Here is a 20503-nt window from a genome sequence, read left to right on the forward strand (position 1 = left end):
GGGCGAGATCAAATGACCATTGTCGATTGACATCAATTTCTCATTGCATGATGTGCTAACATGGAGTAGTCTCCTTCTCATCGGCTAGCCAAGCTCTCAATAGCATGGTAAGCATGGCAATATCTTCCGACTGTTGCGCAAGGTCCACAGGCGTGTTCCCTTCATAGTCCATCATCCTCAAATCAGCGCCTTTTTCTAGCAGCTTCCTCGCTTTCTCCATGCGTCCTTGCGGCGCTTCGACCGCATAATGTAACGGCGTGCGCCCCCAGCCGTCTCGGACATTCAGATTGTAACCATCTACAACAAAACGGTCAATCCAGATATCCCACGGACCTTTGGCGTGGAACTTCCATGTCAGAATTTCCTTGATCATCGTCACCTTGAGCGGCTCCTCCGTCGCGGGGTCTCTAGTGAAGGCCACTCCCCGCAAAGTCCTTCGGAAGAGCTGGTATACTTTCTCACGATCGTCGTCAAGACTCGGGTCCAGAGTGTGGATATCTATGTTTGTCAGTTCAAATCTTTCGGCGATGAACATGACAGGGGATTTTTTGCCTAATTCAGCATCCATGAAGCTGGGGATACTCTCCGTCTGGGCGGCCGACACGCACGACAGCAGCTCCTTAGCATAGGCTGCTGCCACAGCTGCTGCGTACGGCTGCCAGTCATTGTTCTTGTGCGAGTCCGCATAGTCGCTAATCCCCCGAATCACCAGACACGGGAATTCATCCATCAAGCCGGAGGCCTCCAATTCAAAGCATATGGCTCCTAGCTGGTGAGCCAAGTTATCCCGTACGACAGCGGACTTCACCACCTGATTCCCCGACGCAATGAGCCCATAGTGGATGTACGGATCCGTCGTATTGCGTTGGTCTCTCGCTATTACCCTCTCCCTATCGCAGTCTCGGCACGTCCTTGAAGTAACATGGTGCTCGTAGGATGACTCGAATAGAAGGTCTTCGCGTTTCGGGTACGTAAACTGCGTCATTCGTGGAAACCTTAACAGCATGTCCTCAAGGAACTGTATGATTTGGCTTGTCCCCATTAGATGATTCGATTGGAGCTCAGACACAGCCGTCAACACAACATTCGGTGGCTTATTCAACGAGCCCGTCCGTTGGAAGCGAAGATTCGTGACGGCCTTTCCGAAGTCATATTGTACCACGCCGCCAAAGGTACCATGCGGATTACTCACAACCACATCGCCGAGTCTGATATCCGTGTCAAGGCTGGGTACCCCGCCGCCTATACCCACCATCAACCCGAAGCGGATCCGAGGAAAGGTCGCCAGCATTTGCTGCGCTACAGTTGCAGCAGAGGTTGTTCCCGTGACTCCGGATGGTAAGCAAGCAACGACAACTTTATGGTTGAAGATTTCGCCTAGGGTGTAGGTGTTGTGATCGTTAAGCGGCTGGGTGAGCTTATCGTGTGTTTTGTCAAGCATGGCTTTCGCTGCAGCCATCTCGATCGGGAGAGCGCATATCCAACCAACAGTGTAGTTTTTGTGAGTAAAGGACGCCATTTCGCATCTGATTTCTCATTAGCGCTTGTGAAGTTGGGTGGAAGTGAGGTCCTGAGAACGAGAGCGGCGCGTTCCAAGCGCCGATGCGATTCGTGTAGGAGGCCAATCCAATGCGGGATACGGATTCAGCTGCCCAGACGGGTGAGCACACGCCCCAACCAGCCAGCCATCATAAGCGAGTGCGATTAAGTATTGTGTCTTCAGTTCGCATTGCACAGGCAGATGATCTCAGGAGATTTTCACAACGCTGAATGATCCAAATTTACCAGGGTTGGCTTATAAAGCTCCAGTATCTCGGACATGGTCCGCAAATATATATTTGCCCAGGAGAGCGTAATCAGAAACCAGGCCAACTGGATGATGGGAACACGTCATTTAAGTTCATTTCATATATACACCGTAGATTCCTTTTCCTTCGCTCGCACAATCCAATTCTACCTCTTCACCTTATACAGCGCCGTCTCCAACAACAACTTCGTATACTGCTGATGCAGCCAAGCAATATGCGGCGGCATCGGCTCCCCCTCCGCCTTACCCAATCCTTGGTAGAAACAGCTCTTCAATCCAAACTCCGCAACACCTTCTTCCGGCTTCACGACCGCGGAAATCTCAAACAAGCCGTCGGAAGCGCGCACGTCCTGTCGCCGGGGAGAGTCGCCGCAGCGCACAACAATCTTGTCGGAGGTCTTCTCGACCACTTCAAAATGGTCGGTTATGAGGGTTCCAATGTCGTAGGAAGAAGAGGAAAGCTGTGCGTTCGTCCACAGGTGGGATTTTGTGTCGTCGGCCTCGTACTTGCGGGAGAGGTAGGAGCGTTGATAAGCGTATCCTGTGCGAAATAATATGTTAGCATTTCATTTCAATCCTAAGATCTCGACATTTGCAGCCGATAAAAAAACTGATTAAAGGTAGGAAAAGAGGGAAGACGTACCCCATCCGCTCCAAACGCCCGCGCAAAACGACTCAACAAGCCGCCCCTTTTTCTCCAGCAGACTGGGCTGAATATGGCTCAGCGGCACGCGGCGAATACATAGATCGTGAGTTGTGGGGTTCCCTGAGGGATTGAATTTGTGGTAGAAAGGGTGGTTGAAGATCGGGTCGGATGTTGTCATCGGGACGAAGCGGTCATTGCGCGTGTAGAGGAAGAAGCCCCCCACGGAGGCGAGGGAGGCGTAGGTTGTGAGTTTCAAAGTGCGCTTGATGACCCCCATTTTGACGGTTGTTCTCGGCAAGAAGGAGGAGGGTAATGGGTGTTGTTGATGGAGGTGGTGAAGGTGAGGTGAGGAAGAGAGAGGAATGACGGAGTGTGGAGAGAGCAGGAGGAGAGGAGGTTGGGGATGGATGCGATCGGTGAACCGCCGAGACACCTACGGAATCATGATTCCACCTTATCAACGGCCCTCGTCACGAGGTCTTATTGCTGTTGATCATCGCAGTACAAACTCTGGAGAATTAGAATACACCTGGAATCAACCTCCTGGTCTTCTGATGCCATATTTCCCATTCCCGCCCAAACCTCTCCCTCAACATCCTCTCCTCATCCCGAATCCTCACCCCCAAAATCCCACCCCCAACAGCCGCCCCGAGCACCGCAAGAACACCTTCCCATTCCCGTAACATTCTCACCAGAGGGAGTGGTGCTAAACATGCAAGAGGCGTATCAATGCGGCTTGCGAATAAACCCGCATGGCCCAGCGACGCGACGACAAGACCCGTGTAGCTTGGATGTTGCAGGTATCGGTACACGCCCGTCGTAACAAGTCGATCAGGCGTCGCAAGTTGGAAGGTAAAGTTCCTTCCTAGTCCATCATACGCACTCAGTCGTACCCCAGCACCCAGCAAAACAAGCAGGAAATAGCCGATCGTGCGCGTTGTCCAACGGACCCGGTCGGGATTCAGATTCTCGAGATAAGGACAAAGAGCCTTGCCAATCTCCCGGTCGGAACCCGACGAGGTCGAAAACAATGTCACCAGCGCTTGATACAGAACTGCTAGGAAGTTGAGATTTGTCCCTAGCGTAGGCAGGGCCGTGACGAAGAAGCGAATCCGGTCGGTGCGGTAGGGTGTTTTGGGGGTGTGCGGGGAGGTGGTGCAAAGGGCGTGCAGGTAGCCCGATGCCAGAAGGGCGACGGAGAGGGTTGTTGATTTTAGTGATGGCATGATTGGTATCTTGTATAGAACAAGTATACAGCGTTAGCGTGGCTGCTTGGATTGATGCGGCGGAGGGAGTTGGAGAGGCTGCATGTACCCCCCCGGCTCTTTTGCGGATTTATAGGTACCCCGCACGGCTGCTGAAACGCAACTGCAACCGACTGCCGACCGGTTCGCATTTTCCTCATGTCATCCCTGTGACGATCGTTGAACCGGTATCTTGAACAAGATTCATAGCTCTAAGACCAGACATCATGGCCTCCGCAGGAAACGGGAACGAGCGCTTCAACGCCGAAGCCGCCACTTGGGACACGAAGCCCAGTGTCCTCGAAGCCACTCAGCTAGCTTTCAACACTCTCCAGCCGATAATCACTGCCCTCTCTGAGCAGCAGAAAGCCCACACGGAAACAGATCAAGGAACAGGCCTCAATGTCCTCGAAATTGGTTGTGGCACTGGTCTCCTCACACTCCGCGTTGCGCCACTCGTGAACGAAATCGTCGCAATAGATCCGTCTGAGGGTATGATTGAGGTACTGCAGAAGAAGATTGAGAGAAATACAGACGCAGTGGAGATAAATACAAATGGCACCAATGGCCCACGACACAAATCGAGAACGAATGTCGTGCCCATCTGCCACCTTCTCGAAGACTCAAACTCGCCCATTCTGCCTCATAGGAACTTCAATCTTATCCTCTCACACCTCGTCTTACACCATGTTCCTGATCTCCGCTCGTTCCTCTCGATACTACTAGGGTGTTTAGCGCCAGGCGGACAGGTCGCGTTGACAGACTTTGAAGATTTTGGGCCTGAAGCGATCAAGTTTCACCCACCGAGTAAACTGGCTGGTGTTCAGCGACATGGAATCAAGAGAACAGAAATGGAGCATATCATGAAGGGGGTTGGGTTTATTAATGTGAAAGTTCGGGTTGGCTGGACGCTAACCAAACCGATTGATGCCTGGGAGGGGATGGAGAAGGGGGCGACGGGGAACTTTCCATTTTTGGTCGGTGAGGGAGCCAGAGCTCTCTGAGCCAGGTCTATGGACTTTTTTTTTGTTCCTAACAAGGGGGTTCGTTTCGGTGAAGGGGACAGGGCGCGGTAGACTCGGCGGCTCTGGATGTGCGGATGAATTCCCCCGGATCTTAGTGTGCTGTTGATAGAAGATCTAGATCTTAATATAGAGTTTCGACATGCCATAGATCATGTTGTTATAGATCATGGTGCGGCGTGAGTGCTGCATAGTCTCACATGGAACCCAATGAGAAAGCCGAACCTCCATGAGCTAAAGGTTTCATGGAAACCCAAAATAACTTTAGTCCATGTGGCAATTTAGACAGGTTGAAAGATAGAGTAAGTTACTCCTGAGACAAGCAGGTCTGGACAACTGGAGCTCACATCAACTCACTATCTCGCACTTAAATATGACATATCAACCAGCCACCAACCCGGCTCCACCAACGCATGAGCCTCCAGGTTTGCAGACTCATGGCGAACGGTCGGAGCCATTCCTACCCTATCGCTCGAGCAGGAACAGCCTCGATCACAGACTCCATCCCCGGACTCCCGTTCCAAATTCCCCGAATCTCCAACCCAATGGATTTGAGCAACTCCGTCCACTGGCGCTTGGACCTCTCTACACCAGAACCAAGACTCATCATCTGGATATCGAGAGACGCTTGCAGTAGCGGCGTGTCCGTGTCAGGGAGAACAAAGTCCACAATAATGATCCGGGAGTGGTCTGGATCCATGGCGGAGATGGTGTTGCGGAGGATTTTCTGGCAGATGTGATCTGGCCAGTCGTGGAAGATAGCTCGGAAGTAGTAAGCTCGCGCGCCTGGTTATATTGTTAATGTTAGCTCGTCAGTCAGTGGTGATAAAAGACTCACCTTTGACGGGCTGCGATTCCATAAAGTTATATGCCATTGCCTCGATGCCCTCGCCGTCATGGCCGGCTATGACCGACGATAGATCTTGTAAGACAAGTCCTCCCAGGAGATTTGGGTGCTTTTCACGGAACCGAGCCAAATCGTGGCCTTGGTTCCCTCCAATATCAACTAGAAATACTTGTTTCTCGTCCGTCAAAGGCGGGCTCATCAGTCGCTCAATCGGATACACGTCGAACCAGCTCGCCTTTCCCTGCCGCCGGCTCGACATGTACGAGTTGAACAGAGTTTGTTGGTGTCGACGTTGAGCGAGCCACTCGAACTGACTCTGTCCCACTGCCCAGCGCATTGGAGAGCCGGCGTACTCTTTCGGGATGGTGTACTTGTTTTCCCGGAAGTACTCGGGCAGCCTTGCAAGCGTTGGCATCGTCAAGTCATAACTGCATAAGTCAGCGTGCGACCTCACAATGAGAGCCCTCACGCTTACATGCATCGTATCCCATCCCTTCCAATTGGCTGTGTCAAAATTGCCGTCCTGCTGTTCGCTTCGTAGACCTCGTGGCTTGGGTTTGCACAGAAGCCCAGTGCGGTGGCGACTCGCATCAGTCGAACTTGAGGGCAGTGTTAGCGTTGACGTGAGATTTGCCAAGTAAAATATACCTATGAGGCTCTTCTCGGCGCCGGTATATGTCGATAGCTCTGAAGCTGACAATCCGCGTGCTCCCTGGCTCACGAGTAGCTCGAATATCCCAAGGTCGATCGCGGTGCGGAGAGCGGCATTTTGGGGTGGCTAGTGCAGGGTTAGACTTGTTTCCGTCTCAAGCAGACATGGTGGTCAGACCTGATAGATTAGTCGGAGAGCTGTCTCTGTGGGGGTCTCAACTGCCAGTCTTAATTGATCGATAAGTGCCAGAAGGTCAAAATGGGAGCGCGGTGACCGCAAAGAGCTGCTATCTTCAATCGCCGCTTCTCGAATGGCATCCACGAGGGAGAGCACATTGGGTGCGTCGAAAAGACTCATGACTATTATTGGGAGCTCTGTGCGTAGAAGGCAAGATTCAATGAAGGGTTTGCGGGCATGTGCTGATTTGGTCAAGGGTGACTCCGGATGGCTTTATATATCTACGGAACAGGCTGGTTGTTGAGAGGCTCCGGGCGATTGAGACCACACAAGCGACACTTCGAACGCCACAATCTGCCGCTTGCCTTGGTACCCGATACTGGTAATATTGTCATCTTATGGACCAAAAACTGCGCCAAACCCTTCAAGTTGCAGGAACATCACATTGGAATTGGCCCGCGCTCGTCCTAGCCATTGGAGCACACTTAGCAGAGGTCGGCTTAAACAATGCTGGACCATCGCCACACGGAACTAGCAAAATGAAGGTTGTGGCAAGAGAAAGTTAGCTTTCAAGAGTACGCGCAGTGAGTTTATCCACCGGGCTGACAATTTGCCCGCTCCTGGGGAGGGTTGTGTTGCACAGCCGCATACTGAGTATGCTGGCATGACATGGACTTTGACATCATGATTCGCAATCCCATACGTGTTGTGTTCTGCTAGGCGAAAGCATAAAGCGTGGCTAAAGCACAGATCATAGGAACACATGACGCATGCCTTATCACAACTTCGCCCATAATGGGGTCCTCAGTGATCGAACCCAGCTGAATATGGATCGAAATACGGAGTGTGTTCCCAAAAGCAAATAACTTTCGGTGGCGTTCTGTTGCGACTGGTCGAATCTTGGAAACAACATAGGTCTATCGTCAATGAGTGACTGGGCTTTCGTAATGTTACTCTGTCACATTAAGCAGGGCGGTACTTGAGTAAGAATAGTCGGGGAGTACACCTGGCATGACTCGCAGCGCTGTGAGCTGCATCAACCTCGTTGGTCATGGGGAACAGAGATATCCATTGCAAGTATTTTTGTATGATCGAGTTTGCACCACCGGAGTACTGTCGTACGCCATGGCGCCATCGGAGTCCGTGAGTGATTCTAGATGGGTATTGGGTGCCCCCAGGATCAAACTCGGGTCTGTGCGCCTGCAGCTGAGATTTGTACTCCGTAGGTACCTAGCCCGGGAACCTCTTCTATAGACCCACACTTCCTAACTATGAAAAAAAGATCTGTCAGAACAGCGTTCAGTTTGATCCATGAGTCGACGATGGTCTCCGTAGATGGATCTCAGTGCTGCTGCCGGGATGGCGTTCAATCGACGTCGATTTATTATAGGTTAGAACAAATTGCGATGGTGTAGGGACTAGGCTCCCATTCGTACTTAAAGGTCGCGATTCTCAGGTCACACAGTTAGGTACTCTGGAAAAAACAAACCCCATGTGCTCGATTCACACCATGGGTATCCTCCAGTACAGCGAGCGATCCGGCGCCACCCAAGTAGATCAAGCCGAGATCTTAATGCAACAATTTGGTCGGCTCAATGTCCTCGACGACTTGATACGGCTCCGCGCGACAGATGCGATTCAGGAGCCGATTCTGGCATATCCGGCTCCTCCTCAGGACGGCACGGCCAGATACGAGTACTTCACGGGTGAGAATCTGGACTGCATGATTGACCAAACGGTTTGTAGTTTGATGAATTCGGGTTACCCGCCAGTAAGCCACCCCCATGCTCGATTGGCATTTTTGCTGACGCCAAATAGCCGAAAAAGGGCCAAATGGTCGTTGCTTTGCTCACACTGTCTGATCTTAACATGGTTGTAACCTTCTTTGCCCTCAGCCGTCTTGGCTACACGGTCATGATGCTCTCTCCGCGCCTCTCAGCTGTCGCTTGCATATCGTTGCTCGACACGGTTGGTTGCAACACCGTCATGTATGGACAGACGACAAGTATTCGAAAAACGATTGGAGATATACTCCAGCACAAAGCTATAACATGTCGACCAATTGTCCAACGATTGTCTCCGGATGAGTTCGACAATACTTCCATGGTCGTGCTTCACAGAAATCGGAATCGCGAAACGCAGAGAATGCGAATAGCGCTCATCCTCCACTCTTCAGGCTCAACTGGGACCCCGAAGCCGCTCTTCCTCAGCCACAAAGCTCTCATGACACACCCACTGCGTGGGCCAGGACTCACCTCTTTCAACACCCTTCCATGGTATCATCTTCACGGGTTGTCCACCGCACTGCAAGCAATGTATATGAGGAAGGTAGCATACATGTGGGACGCGTCGCTTCCCTTGACTACTGCCTCAGTCGTCGGTGCCCTCGAGGCGGCTAAACCAGAATCAGTCCAGGGGGTTCCATATCTGCTGCAGTTGCTCGCTGACAGCAGTAAGGGGATTGAGGCTCTAAGGTCGTGTAAGCTAGTCACCTATGGAGGTGCGCCATGTCCTGATGACCTTGGTGATCGGCTGGTCGCTGCTGGAGTGCATTTCGGTGGATCATTCGGATTGTAAGTCTTCTTTCATTTCTTCGTCGCTCGTTCGGCAACAGCTAACATGGTGTAGAACGGAAGCGGGCCTCGTTGCAGAGTCGATATCACGTCCACAAGGTGACACATACTGGAATTACCTCCGGTTCTTCGACAACTTGAGACAACATATCTGGATGAAACCGATAGGAAATGACCTTTATGAGTGTGTTTTTCTGGAGGGGCATCCTGCGTTGACAACATCAAACTCTGATGATCCACCCGGTTCGTATCACTCGAGAGACGTATTTGCGCCTCATCCAACACTCCCCGGTCGCTGGAAGTACATTTCCCGCCTAGACGACAGAATCACGCTCTCGAACGGGGAAAAGGTCTTACCGTTGCCAATAGAAGGCTCTATCAAGCAAAGTCCGTTGGTCGAGGAAGCCGTCGTAGTCGGCGTCGACCGAGCGGCTCCTGGTCTTTTACTGTTCCGATCCGAACAAGCCCAGCCGCTTTCCGACGAACAGTATCTCGAAAGTATCTGGCCGGCAGTTGCAGATGCGAATTCAAGAGCGGAACAGTTCTCACAGATACCTCGAGAGATGATTATCGTCTTGCCGCCTGGATCAGCTCTTCCACAAACCGACAAAGGTTCGATGATCAGGGCACAAATATACACGCGATATGCAGATGAGATCGAAGGCCTGTATACCCAGCTCGAGCAAGCTCCGACAGGAACACTCCAGCTTGATAAAGAGTCAACGGAGGCTCACTTGGGTGCATTGTGTATGAATGAACTCGGAGTCGCTCTCGCAGACGCCGAAACCGACTTCTTCGCCGCGGGAATTGATAGTCTCAAGTCAATCCACTTGCGTCGGCTTATCCTACAACATTTCAAAATTTATAATACCGAAGCCCTGAGCCGGAATGCTGTCTTCGAAGCTGGAAATATATCACGTCTGGCGGCTCATGTCCATGCTATTCAGGCTGGACAGATCACGGCGAGCGAGGATCACAAATCAGCAATGCAGAGCCTGGTCGGTAGATACTCGTCTTTCAAGTCGCATGTCTCATGTTCGGAGGGTAGGGTGATCGGTAATGCGGTGGTAAGGTTTGTTCTCGACTGATCGCTGCAGTGCTAATTTTTATAGATACTTACAGGGGCGACCGGGTCCATTGGCGTACACGTTTTGTATAGGCTGCTCAACGACGACACCGTGTCGACAGTCTACTGTCTAACAAGGAGAGACAATCCTAGGGAGGCAGTTCTCGATGCTCTGAGACTCAAAGACCTAGACGTTCCACCAGACCGGACTGAAAAGATTGTCGCGCTGAAGACCGAATTGCACATAACTAATATGGGGTTGGCCGATCTCTTGGTTCAGAAAATGCGACAGACTGTGTCGTTGATCGTCCATTCAGCGTGGCCGGTAAACTTTACCCTTCCGCTCTCTAGCTTCGAACCGCATATTCAGGGTTTGAAAAACCTCATTGATTTGTCGCTATCCGTTACTTTGTCAGCTCCTGCCATGCTGCTCTTTTGCTCCTCGATCTCGACGGCACTGGGGTCTCCGGAGGCAAAGATTGTTGAAGGCCCGACGCTAGACCTAAGCTGTGCTCTCGACATGGGTTATGCACGCTCAAAGCTCGTCGGGGAGGCCATAGTCAGCAACGCTCGGAAGTCGGGCGCGAGAGCATTCTCGCTTCGAATCGGTCAAGTCTCGGGACACTCAAAAAAGGGCCTGTGGAACGACTCGGAAGCAATTCCCTTGATGATTCGATCTGCTCTTACCCTGAAAGCACTTCCTGACCTTGACACTACGTGTTCGTGGCTGCCAGCAGACAAGCTTGCCTGTTCCCTGCTAGAGATCGCTCGAGCATGCTCGCTGAATTCTTCCAAGGATGCACCTTCCAATAACCTAACCGACGATTCCATTTATAACCTGTCGAATCCGCGCCACTTCAGTTGGGCGACACTTCTCGATGTTCTTCGGCAGCAAGGATTTGTTTTCGAGACGGTTCCGTTCAAGGACTGGTTGGAAAAACTGCGAGAGAGTGAAGTGAAGGGCGAGGAACTTGTGAACCCTGCGGTCAAGCTCGTGGCACACTATGAAGCCTCGTATGGAGGTACGGGAGCTTCGATACCAAAGACGTTTATCACAGCAAAGGCAGAGCGAGACAGTGCAACGCTGCGCAATGGACGATTGAGGATAGTGGAGGATGGAATTCTGGCTCGGTATGCTCGCGATTGGCTGACACGCTGGCGGGAGTAAGCATACCACAAGGAGCTCACCTACAATATAGCGTCTATTGGAGATGGTTTTGAAGGTCGTGCTTGTGTTTGTGGGTGGTAGATCTAAAATTGTGCAGAATCTTCCAAGTTACCTAGTCAGCAACGAGATGGATGAAAGGAGAGCGTAAATGGCACGAAATTCCTTACAGAAACCCCAATCCAATCCTTTTTATTGCTCGATTGTGGGTAGCAGAGCTGGAGCAGAAGGACCCACGTTGAGATGCGGGGAAGTGGAAGTCCGTCGACTGCTGCGACGGAAGTGAAGATCCCCTGATCCCCCGCCTCGGTGGCCGTTTCTCCATGCTCTCTACCCTCACCACTCCATCAATTTATGGCCGATACACCCGCAAAAGTGGTCAAGAAGCGCATTCGGAAGCCCCGTGGCCGCGGGCTGCGTACACGGAGTGGATGGTGGGTTATCATGATTTTTCATGTGACGTAGCTGACTCCATCACAGCCTGACATGTCGCACCAGACACAGGAAATGCGACGAACAGAGTACGTTTCTTCACACCCCCAACTTGCTGCCGCTAACGTTGTCTGAAGAGCCACAATGCGGACCATGCCTGAAGTCGGAACGCGAATGCAATTACCCCACTGCCAGAGAAACAAGCCAACCAGCCAATGCTCCAGATCATTATAGCTCTGATACACAAAGTTCAACTCAACCCGTCAGGACGGAATGCAGCGCGTCGTCCAACCCAGCACGAATCCAGAATCTACTCTCCCCAACACTGCCGACACCCCACGGCCCGATAGCTCCGACACTCGACTACGCAAACACCAGCAGACCGAGCCTTGAGTCACATAACATTCTCGACCCTGAGCTCCTAGCACTTTACCCGGACACTCGCCCACAGCCAGAGGTTTCTGACATCTACCCACAATTAGAACACGCGGCATATAGGCGTCCTCTGAGTTCACCCAGTGCCATTAGTCCAGACGTCAACGGCGACCATGCAAGCACGCGATGGTTAGACCTGCTAGCGACAGATGCTGCTCAGGCAGGAACGGGGTTTTCGCTACCTACAAGCCCAACCTTTCCACATTCTCATCTCGAAAGCCCTTCTGTTAGGTATTTGCATGAGCATACCAGTTCTTCTGCGTGTCCTGTACCACCGGGCCTGCTCGAAAGACGCACATGGCAACGAGAGTCCGACATTGCTCTCTCTAAACAGGAAGCGGCTCTGTTTCGCAGGTTCGCAGATCAAATCGCTGTCTGGGTAAGCACAGACGGCCATAAACCACTACACTTCCTGACACTGGATTAGCTAGACCTTTTCGACCCTCATAAGCACTTTACAAACTACGCCACACGTCTGGCGATGCAAAACACAGGCCTAATGAAAGCTATTCTTGCCTTAGCAGCGCGCTACGTGGCGCTTTCCAAGCTGACCACTAGTGAAACCACCACACTACCGACTGATGGCAATGAGGCCATTCACCATTACAATGAGACACTCCACTACGTTTCGACCGCCCTTCAGTACACCTCCTACAAACAGAGCGAGGAGCTTCTTGCCACAGCAATCATTATAAGCACATACGAAATGCTCGACGCGAGCAAGCACAACTCAAACTGGCAACGGCATCTCAAAGGCGTTTTCTGGATACAGCGTTCGCAGGATATTAACGCAGACTCTACTGGTCTTCGACGAACAGTGTGGTGGATCTGGCTCACGCAAGATCTCTGGGCTGCGTTCCGTGAGCGGCGACGATGTTTCAGCTTCTGGAGACCAACAGTTGACTACGCAGGGTTGAGTTCGGATGACTTGGCATATCGCTCCGTTTACCTCCTCAGCCAAGCTGTTAATTACTGCGCAGAGCCGGCTGATACTACGGGCCTCGATGCCCCCATGCACACACGATGGAGGACGGAGCGCGGCATCGAGCTCATGGATATGCTAGAGCGGTGGAAAGCATTCTCAAGTTCAGTCTTCAAGGTCATGCCGGCGGAAAATAGAGAATCAGTTCACGGATGGGCGCCGATCTGGATCCACCCACCGTCATTTGGGGTTGCCCTACAGATGTACAGCTTTGCTAGAATTCTCGTTTGTTTGCACCAACCAGTTGTGGGTGCCTTCTCAGGGTATCGAACTATTCAGGTATGCCACTCTACCCTACCTTGTTCCTGAAGCTAATCGTCTGACATAGAAAACACTCAACAATGCAGTCGCCACAATCGTCGGAATTGCAATGGAGCTGATAGATCCGGGTTTCCAAATCTTATCTGCGCAGTGTCTATTTGGAGCGGGCCTGTGCATTCAAGATGAACACAAGCAGGAGACAATAATCTCTCTTATCCAAGCTTGTGAGACGCGTACTGGGTGGCCGATGACTTCCATGATGGAAGACCTGAGAAAGGAATGGGGGCAAAGCTCCAACGAAGAAAGAAGTCCATGACACAGTTCTTGTCTAGCGTACTGCCTATGCCTCCCAATGTAAAGCGTGTATATATCACTCTAGCAGTTCCCAGCATCCATTCCTGTATAAGACACAGCACACTTCATCATCGCCGCTAATTTACCTACCAAGCCCCCACAATCCCCGCGATCGGAATATCAATCCCAGTTGTATACGTTGCCGTATCACTCAACAAATAAACATAAGCACCCCCAAGCTCCTGCGGAACCGCCAACCTCGGCATTCCCCCATAATACTTCATCTTGGTATCCCAGTCCGGACTCTGATCCACAAAGTACGTCAACGCCGTCTTCACAAACCCCGGACTGATACTATTGACTCGAATCCCGTGCTCCGCCCACTCCATCGCAAGCGTATGCGTCATGTTCCGCACAGCCGCTTTTGTCCCTCCATACGGCGCGCTCGGCGCCGCGCGGTTCGGCCGGTACGATGTCATTGACGCCGTGAACACGATGGAGCCCTTTGTGCCGAGCTTTATGAATGTGCGTGCGGCGGCGGTCGCGCATGTCCATGCCCCAAAGACATTTAGCTCGAAGAGCTTGCGAACCTGATCGAGGGTGAAGTCTAGCGCGGGCTGGTGTTTCGTGGCGCCGGCATTGGCGATGAGTCCGTCGAAGCGGGACTGTTCGGAGACGATTTGGTCGAGAGCAGCGGTGACGGAGGACTCGGTGGTTACGTCGGTCTGGATGTAGGAGAATCGGTTGGGGTATTTCTTGCTGAGAGACGTGAAGGGGTCTGACGGGGAGGAGATGTCGAGGGAGTAGACATGCGCTGCGTTGTTGGCAAGGCAGACTTCTGCGAGGCCGAGACCGATGCCTTGATTTGCGCCTGTTACTGTGGGGTGTCAGTTTGTCTATCTGAGAGAAGAGATGGAGGAGAGAAGAGAAGAAGAGCTCACTGGCGATGACTTTTCCGGCCAGGGTGACTTGCCAGTTGTGATCTGGGCCGGGGAGGGTGCTAAGGACTTGTTTGGTTTCTGAGGTGCCATTGGCAGTTGTGCCGTTTGTCATAGACATTCTTGAATCTGGAAGGTGTTATCAAGGAGAAATGGCGAGGTGGAGGAGGATCTGTAGATGATAGAGGTTGACTTGAAGGTTGTGCAAGAACGCGCAGTGTTCCTTTATACCGGACATTGGCCGAGGACTACCCCGCAAGTTTTCTTCCCCTCACATCACGTCACAGAATGACCAGGAATTCGCAACGTCTTCCGATTGATAGCAAGGCGTACCATTCCAGAGCTCCATCCATGGTGGAGTTGACTGTGTTGATTCGGCTCGGAGAAAAAGCGATGTGCCTCGAGCCGCAGTGACCGCGACACGGGGCCAACACCACCCTCTCAACCACGGACTGAGTTTGTGCTAATGCGGACGATCCCTTCACCAAGCCTCTCAGCCTCGGAATTAATCATTGATGACACCCTCCGCACCCCAGGTGAAGGCAGTCTTTGTTGCGGGGGTGGAGAGCAGGATTTTCACCCCGGATACTGTCATGCTGTTACCTACTGGCACCCCTCGTTTATCGAGGTCTTCTATAAATGCTGACTCGCCCAGTTTCATGTATGTACGTCTTTCGTCCTTTTCCTGACAATCTTATTTTATTTCATACGCTGCAAGATGAAAGACAAACACGACACTTCATCATTAGCCGAGGTCGAGGACATCGAGACGAAGCCGGACCTCACCCATGAGTCTCTTGTTGCTGGGTATATCCCAGATACAGAAGAGGAGAGAAAGCTCGTGCGCAAAATTGATCTCTTTTTGCTGCCCACAATATGGTAGGTTTATGGCCGTACCTACACAGCCCTCTCGACCGAGACTAACCAGCCATTTAGGGTCATGTACCTCCTCAGCTACATGGACCGAACCAAGTAAGACACCCTTTCCTCAGAATTCTCTGCCGTTCTAATACATCGCGCAGCATCGGCAACGCCCTAGTCGCCGGCATGGAACACGACCTCGACCTCAGCTCAGATCGCTACTCCATCACTCTCGTTGTCTTCTTCATCGGCTACGTCGTCTTCGAAGTCCCGTCGAACATGCTCCTCGCACGCATAAAACCTTCCATCTACCTCCCCGCTCTTATGTTTGCATGGGGCATTGTGACGATCGGTGTCGCCTGGGTACCTAGTTACCGTGCGCTTATCGGTTTCCGGGTGGCAATGGGTATCCTCGAGGCTGGATTCGCGCCAGGTGTTCTCCTGCTCATCAACTCATGGTACAAGAAGAGTGAGCAGAGTAAGCGATTTGCCGTCTACATCTCTGCGGCGATCCTCTCGGGCGCGTTTGGTGGGTTGATTGCGGGCGGCATTATGGACAGTCTAGACGGTGCGCATGGCATAAGGGGTTGGAGATGGCTGTTCATTGTTGAGGGGTCTGCGACTGCGGGATGCTCAATTATAGCGAGCTTTCTGTTGCTGGATTTTCCTGCTACCACGAAGAGACTGTCAGACAAGGAGCGGGAGCTTGCGATCCAGAGAATGGCTGCGGAGTCGATGCTCGTTGCAACGGATGATCAGCCGGCGCTCTCACACAGCCAAGCCCTCAAGATGAGCTTGTCGAATTGGAAAACCTGGTTATTCGTCATCGGATACATGGTATGTCCCTCTCGTCTCCTCATTGCGGTCTCACTGCTAACGCTTTAGGCCATTGTCGGCTCGTCAACCCTCTCATACTTCTACCCAACCCTCGTCTCCGGGCTCGGATACACCGGCCACATGGCACAATACATGGTTATTCCAATCTACGCCGCCGCATTTGTCGTGACCGCCATCATCGGATACATTGCCGACAACCATCAACCCTACCGGGGCTACTTCCTCGTCCTCATGATGAGCATCGCCACGCTATGCTCCGTCATCATCTGCGCCGTTTATAACTTCCAGGCTCGATACGCATTACTCGTAATCATGGGCTCGGGTCTGTGGGCGTCGAATGGTCTCTCGCTGTCTTATGCAAGCGCAAGCTTCGCAGAGATGCCGCGGGAAGTGCGTGCTATTAGTTTGGCGCTGGTGAACGCGATGGGCAATCTGGCGCAGATATACGGTGCTTATTTGTTTCCGGATGCTGATGAGCCGAAGTATCTCATGGGCTTTGGGGTTATCAGTGGGCTTTGCTTTACGGGTGTGGTTGCCTATCTGGCTTTGCAACTCTTCATGAAGACAAGGGCTATTGTGAACACGTAGCTATGGAGTGATGCTGCGATTTTTATGGGTTAGAGTTGATACTGTCTAAATTCGCACCGCCTTCAGATACTAGACACAATACAGGCAATTTATCCTCTTTTAGAGAGCTATATCTATGCCACGGAGCCAAACTGTGAATTACCTGTGCATTAATCTATTATCCTTGTAACTATAATAAAGTAACAAGGAAAGAATGTCTATGATACCAAGAGATAGAACCAAGCTGCACGTTAATCAAAAGTCCGGTCACCAACCTTATGACAAAACATCCAAGTACAAGTTGCTACCTAGGTAGTATTCAAGCTTGTTCAACACCTGACTGGACCCTGAACAGCCTCACGCAGGTCTGCCATAAACGTTTAAATGGATTCCTATAATGTCAACCCAGCAGATTAGTCTTCAGCCACTAGAACATTCCATACCAACCACCAGGTAACCCACCTACCAAAGAGATTCAAAGAAGTTATCCTCCCCCGCATTCAAGCGACCGAACTGCTCCCAAATTCCTTCAATCTCAGGGCTCAGGTCATAGACGAAAGGCTCTTCGAGCTCTATAGAGATGTCCATAGTACGAATCCTCTTGGTGCTTTCCGCAAAGAGCTCTTTCTGGGCCTCGTCATCATCCTCGCGAGCGCGCTTCCTGCCACGTTCGAACCTTCTACATTCCGCCGCCCAGAACGCAGCAAGAAGAAGATCGTCCGCGTCGGTCCTAGGCTGGATCTGATTGACCGCACCATCAGGGAGGCCCAGCGTCGCGATAACCCTCGCTTTGAAAGTGTCGAGTGGCGCATACGGCACTTTCTCCACCTTGACCGTCGGCCACGCAATGTACACCTTTGCATCCCGCGGACGCTTGAGTGTTGTAAGCAGAGCACTCGAGATCTCAGCCGTGTAAACGCAGATGTATTCGCTCCCGTCGACTCTGGCATTGGACAGGATCATGCGCACGGTATGGACCACGTCCTCGGGCTTCTCCTTAGTCCTTGCAGCTACCTCTTTCTCCAGATCCTCTTCAGCCTGGGCCATTGCGAAAAGACAGCAGATGATGTATGGATCTTCGTCCCACTTGGCAGGGGTGATCTTCTTAATTTTCTTGTCGCGAATGCGCATGCCCGGGTAGTTTGGGAGTCCGCGCGGATCACGCCGGTAGTTGTACTTGCTGTTTCTGGCGTCGCGGAGGAGAGAGGCATCGACGTAACTGACGGCAGTCTCTTGGTGTGGGTCGAGGAAGTCATCGGGGTGGTAGTCCTGGCGGTAGTAGAGGAAGGAGTAGGGGTTGTGCTCGTACACATCGGCGAAGCTGAATGGGGGGCATGGTCTAAGAGGGCTCTGTGTTAGTGGCTGATCAGTCTTAGGTAGGCGGGGAGATCTTACGAGCAGTTAGCAAAGACACCTGCCTCTCCCATAATCATGGCGAACATGGCGGCGACCTTTTCTTCCTTGGTGAGGGGTTTTCCAGGTTCGTCGTCTCTGATCACCTCTTTCCCGAATAGACGAATGTTACTGCTCCTGCGGCTGGTGGTTGCAGGTTCAGATGAAGGAGGATCTGCCTCAAACTCGAACTTACATCCCACTTGTTCGAGATGATGAGCAGTCCATTTCAGCGGATTGACGAAGAGGTATCGACGCTGATAGTAGAGGTCATGCAGGGACATAAGCCCAGAGCTTTCTGTCGCCATGACAGATTGTGCTCGAGATGTTAGCGATGTAGAGATGATGTGAAGGAGTTATTTCCCTATATCGGCGTTGGAGTAAAAGATGGATGTAATAAGTAACAAAGTCTTCCTCCATCTTTGAATCTATCTTTGGGGGGAGAGCTGGGATACAGTGTGATTGTTCACCTGCGGATATCTGCCTCTGGGTGAATGCCAGAGGAATAAAGGCACACAGCACCTTTTCAGTCTGTGGAATCAAGTAAACAGCCAAGTACAAACAGATCAAACACAGTGTGTCGTCATGCAGGTTAGAACCAAAGAGAACCTTAAGCAATTGAGACAGACGAGAGTGAATGATAACACACTACAGCAATCACGTGGGGGGGTTTCTCATATGGCCTCTACATCGCCAGCTCACCAGAGCCTCCTGTTTACCCAACCTGATCGCAATTAGCCAGCATGGAATCCTCAAACAAGGCCAAGATTGCCATTGCTATTGATCTTGGAAGCAGCAGAACATCTGGTGCTTTCCAGATCACTGCTCCTGATGGCTCTCGTGTTCCCGCATACAGCATTGGTTTCACCCACCCTTTCATGTCGCCCAACAAGAGAATGATCGATATTCCGTCCTCCGTCGTGCGAACTCCCAGGGGTTACATCTTTGGTGTCGAAGCAGAGATTGCCCGCTACCATGGCATGGAAGACAAGGTTCTGTTCCCCAATCTAAAACACTGCCTGACCTTCATGGATCGAGAAGCCGCCACCCAGCTGGAGACATGCTTCAATCTAGTCTACGAGCTCTGGGAGAAGCGTGAGTTTATTATGCACATTTACGCTGCACTTTTCAAGCACGTCCTTCACCTCGTTGAGACCGAAGTTGTCTCTAGTCCCCAGTTTACCGCAATGTTCCAGGAGGTGCCCTGGGAACAGTTCGAGAAGGAATTGTGGGTGATGTACCCTCTTCAACACAATGTCAGCTTTAGAGGATCTGTGATCCAGGCGGGTCTTGAGGCTGGGTACAGGAATGTCCATACCCTGCCAGAGCTGTTTGCCGTCGGCACCCGCGTTGGGAAAAGCCTTCGGAACGAGCGTCCGGGCGTGTTCCTGATCTTGGACTTGGGTGATTTGACCGTGGTGAGTCAAGGAAGTCCTTTCTAAGTCGATTTGAGCATGTTCCAACGCAATCCTAGGGCGCAGCCGTAATTGAGGCAACCAAAAGTGAGCTCACCAAGGTCGATCGCATAAGCCACATCATTCCCCCTGAGAGTATGCCTGCAATCTTACCCTCCCCCCGTTTCTATTTACTAATGGCAGCAGCCATCTTGGAAGGCAACAAGTCGATCAATGACCGCGCCCTTGGCTGGTTCAACCAGGACACCGTTTTCAAAGGCATGGAGAGTGTATGGAACTGGATAAACCTGGCCAACATCGTCGAGGACCTGAAGAAGAATCAGAAGCGCATCTTCAAGGACGGCCGCTGCCTTATCGATTTGGGCAAAGCAGGAAACATGATCTTGACTGAGTATTTAGTCCTTCATCCTTCATCAGCCGCTCCCAGCTAACCCTTGCCCTCTCCACCAGAGCCGACATGTTTCGTTTCTCCCGCCCTCATATCATCGCCGTCGCCGACCTCGCCTGCAAACAGTACAATCTCGCAGTCCAAGAAGGCTTCACACCAACTCACCTCGCCGTCTGCGGAGGCCCTGTCCACAACGAATTCTTCACTGCACGACTTTGTAATCTGATCAAAGGCCGTATCAGAAATGAACATGGCAAGGAGATCTCCTGCAATGTAATGTTCGAGTATGTTGTCTCAACATGAGCCAGTCTCCAACGTGCAGCTACTGACTCGCTTGATATAGCAAGGGATATATGTCTCACGGAGCCTTGGAATATGCTGTGCAGTTAATCAAGGACCCTTCTGTTGCGACTACATTGGATGAGTGGCAGGGTGGGCAGTAGACGGAGATTGAAATTGGGTTTACGGTCTAGGTTCGGGATTTCAACGAGTATTGATGAGC

At 51.8% G+C, this 20503-nt stretch overlaps 10 protein-coding genes across 10 annotated transcripts; 4 read left to right on the forward strand and 6 right to left on the reverse strand.

Moving 5' to 3' along the window:
* Positions 1-39: 39 nt before the first annotated feature.
* On the reverse strand, positions 40-1785 carry BJY04DRAFT_186704 (nucleoside phosphorylase domain-containing protein). The gene has a single exon (XM_073710933.1). The coding sequence runs from the start codon at positions 1517-1519 to the stop codon at positions 56-58; it is 1464 nt and encodes a 487-aa protein (XP_073572496.1). The 5' UTR covers positions 1520-1785; the 3' UTR covers positions 40-55.
* Positions 1786-1804: 19 nt separating this feature from the next.
* On the reverse strand, positions 1805-2827 carry BJY04DRAFT_186705 (uncharacterized protein). Its single transcript, XM_073710934.1, has 2 exons — positions 2451-2827; positions 1805-2348 (listed from the first exon to the last, which is right to left on the reverse strand). The coding sequence occupies exons 1-2, from the start codon at positions 2728-2730 to the stop codon at positions 1954-1956; spliced, it is 675 nt and encodes a 224-aa protein (XP_073572497.1). The 5' UTR covers positions 2731-2827; the 3' UTR covers positions 1805-1953.
* On the reverse strand, positions 2820-3801 carry BJY04DRAFT_38638 (methyltransferase family protein). The gene has a single exon (XM_073720263.1). It carries the CDS (start codon positions 3677-3679, stop codon positions 2972-2974), a length of 708 nt encoding a protein of 235 aa, XP_073572498.1. The 5' UTR covers positions 3680-3801; the 3' UTR covers positions 2820-2971.
* BJY04DRAFT_38620 (class I SAM-dependent methyltransferase) lies at positions 3802-4962 on the forward strand. Its single transcript, XM_073720262.1, has one exon. It carries the CDS (start codon positions 3925-3927, stop codon positions 4699-4701), a length of 777 nt encoding a protein of 258 aa, XP_073572499.1. The 5' UTR covers positions 3802-3924; the 3' UTR covers positions 4702-4962.
* Positions 4963-5179: 217 nt separating this feature from the next.
* On the reverse strand, positions 5180-6575 carry BJY04DRAFT_206902 (S-adenosyl-L-methionine-dependent methyltransferase; the record flags this gene model as incomplete). The annotated part of the gene is made up of 5 exons (XM_073713778.1): positions 5180-5505; positions 5558-5994; positions 6042-6165; positions 6215-6344; positions 6396-6575. The coding sequence occupies 5 exons, from the start codon at positions 6573-6575 to the stop codon at positions 5180-5182; spliced, it is 1197 nt and encodes a 398-aa protein (XP_073572500.1).
* A 1330-nt stretch (positions 6576-7905) lies between these two features.
* On the forward strand, positions 7906-13625 carry BJY04DRAFT_227020 (uncharacterized protein; the record flags this gene model as incomplete). The annotated part of the gene is made up of 8 exons (XM_073718542.1): positions 7906-8166; positions 8214-8968; positions 9024-10035; positions 10081-11165; positions 11680-11720; positions 11769-12445; positions 12494-13327; positions 13377-13625. 8 exons carry the CDS (start codon positions 7906-7908, stop codon positions 13623-13625), a joined length of 4914 nt encoding a protein of 1637 aa, XP_073572501.1.
* A 124-nt stretch (positions 13626-13749) lies between these two features.
* Positions 13750-14662, reverse strand: BJY04DRAFT_227021 (uncharacterized protein; the record flags this gene model as incomplete). The annotated part of the gene is made up of 2 exons (XM_073718543.1): positions 13750-14480; positions 14545-14662. 2 exons carry the CDS (start codon positions 14660-14662, stop codon positions 13750-13752), a joined length of 849 nt encoding a protein of 282 aa, XP_073572502.1.
* A 597-nt stretch (positions 14663-15259) lies between these two features.
* On the forward strand, positions 15260-16827 carry BJY04DRAFT_227022 (major facilitator superfamily domain-containing protein; the record flags this gene model as incomplete). Its single annotated transcript, XM_073718544.1, has 4 exons — positions 15260-15420; positions 15478-15513; positions 15564-16239; positions 16288-16827. 4 exons carry the CDS (start codon positions 15260-15262, stop codon positions 16825-16827), a joined length of 1413 nt encoding a protein of 470 aa, XP_073572503.1.
* Positions 16828-17268: 441 nt separating this feature from the next.
* On the reverse strand, positions 17269-18506 carry BJY04DRAFT_217184 (uncharacterized protein; the record flags this gene model as incomplete). The annotated part of the gene is made up of 2 exons (XM_073715969.1): positions 17269-18145; positions 18202-18506. 2 exons carry the CDS (start codon positions 18504-18506, stop codon positions 17269-17271), a joined length of 1182 nt encoding a protein of 393 aa, XP_073572504.1.
* Positions 18507-18941: 435 nt separating this feature from the next.
* On the forward strand, positions 18942-20444 carry BJY04DRAFT_217185 (uncharacterized protein; the record flags this gene model as incomplete). Its single annotated transcript, XM_073715970.1, has 5 exons — positions 18942-19616; positions 19673-19748; positions 19800-20004; positions 20064-20279; positions 20345-20444. The coding sequence occupies 5 exons, from the start codon at positions 18942-18944 to the stop codon at positions 20442-20444; spliced, it is 1272 nt and encodes a 423-aa protein (XP_073572505.1).
* Positions 20445-20503: the final 59 nt, after the last annotated feature.

This window comes from Aspergillus karnatakaensis (genome assembly GCF_047715665.1).
Source record: "Aspergillus karnatakaensis strain CBS 102800 unplaced genomic scaffold BJY04scaffold_18, whole genome shotgun sequence".
NCBI classification, from domain to species: domain Eukaryota; kingdom Fungi; phylum Ascomycota; class Eurotiomycetes; order Eurotiales; family Aspergillaceae; genus Aspergillus; species Aspergillus karnatakaensis.

What these genes read in the sequence shown, in the direction of transcription:
- BJY04DRAFT_186704 (XM_073710933.1), bottom strand. Translation starts at nt 1,519, where the DNA reads ATGGCGTCCTTTACTCACAAAAACTACACTGTTGGTTGGATATGCGCT.
- BJY04DRAFT_186705 (XM_073710934.1), bottom strand. Translation starts at nt 2,730, where the DNA reads ATGGGGGTCATCAAGCGCACTTTGAAACTCACAACCTACGCCTCCCTC. An exon ending in GGGCGTTTGGAGCGGATGGG is followed by an intron (nt 2,349 to 2,450) that starts GTACGTCTTCCC and finishes TATTTCGCACAG; the next exon opens with GATACGCTTATCAACGCTCC.
- BJY04DRAFT_38638 (XM_073720263.1), bottom strand. Translation starts at nt 3,679, where the DNA reads ATGCCATCACTAAAATCAACAACCCTCTCCGTCGCCCTTCTGGCATCG.
- BJY04DRAFT_38620 (XM_073720262.1), top strand. Translation starts at nt 3,925, where the DNA reads ATGGCCTCCGCAGGAAACGGGAACGAGCGCTTCAACGCCGAAGCCGCC.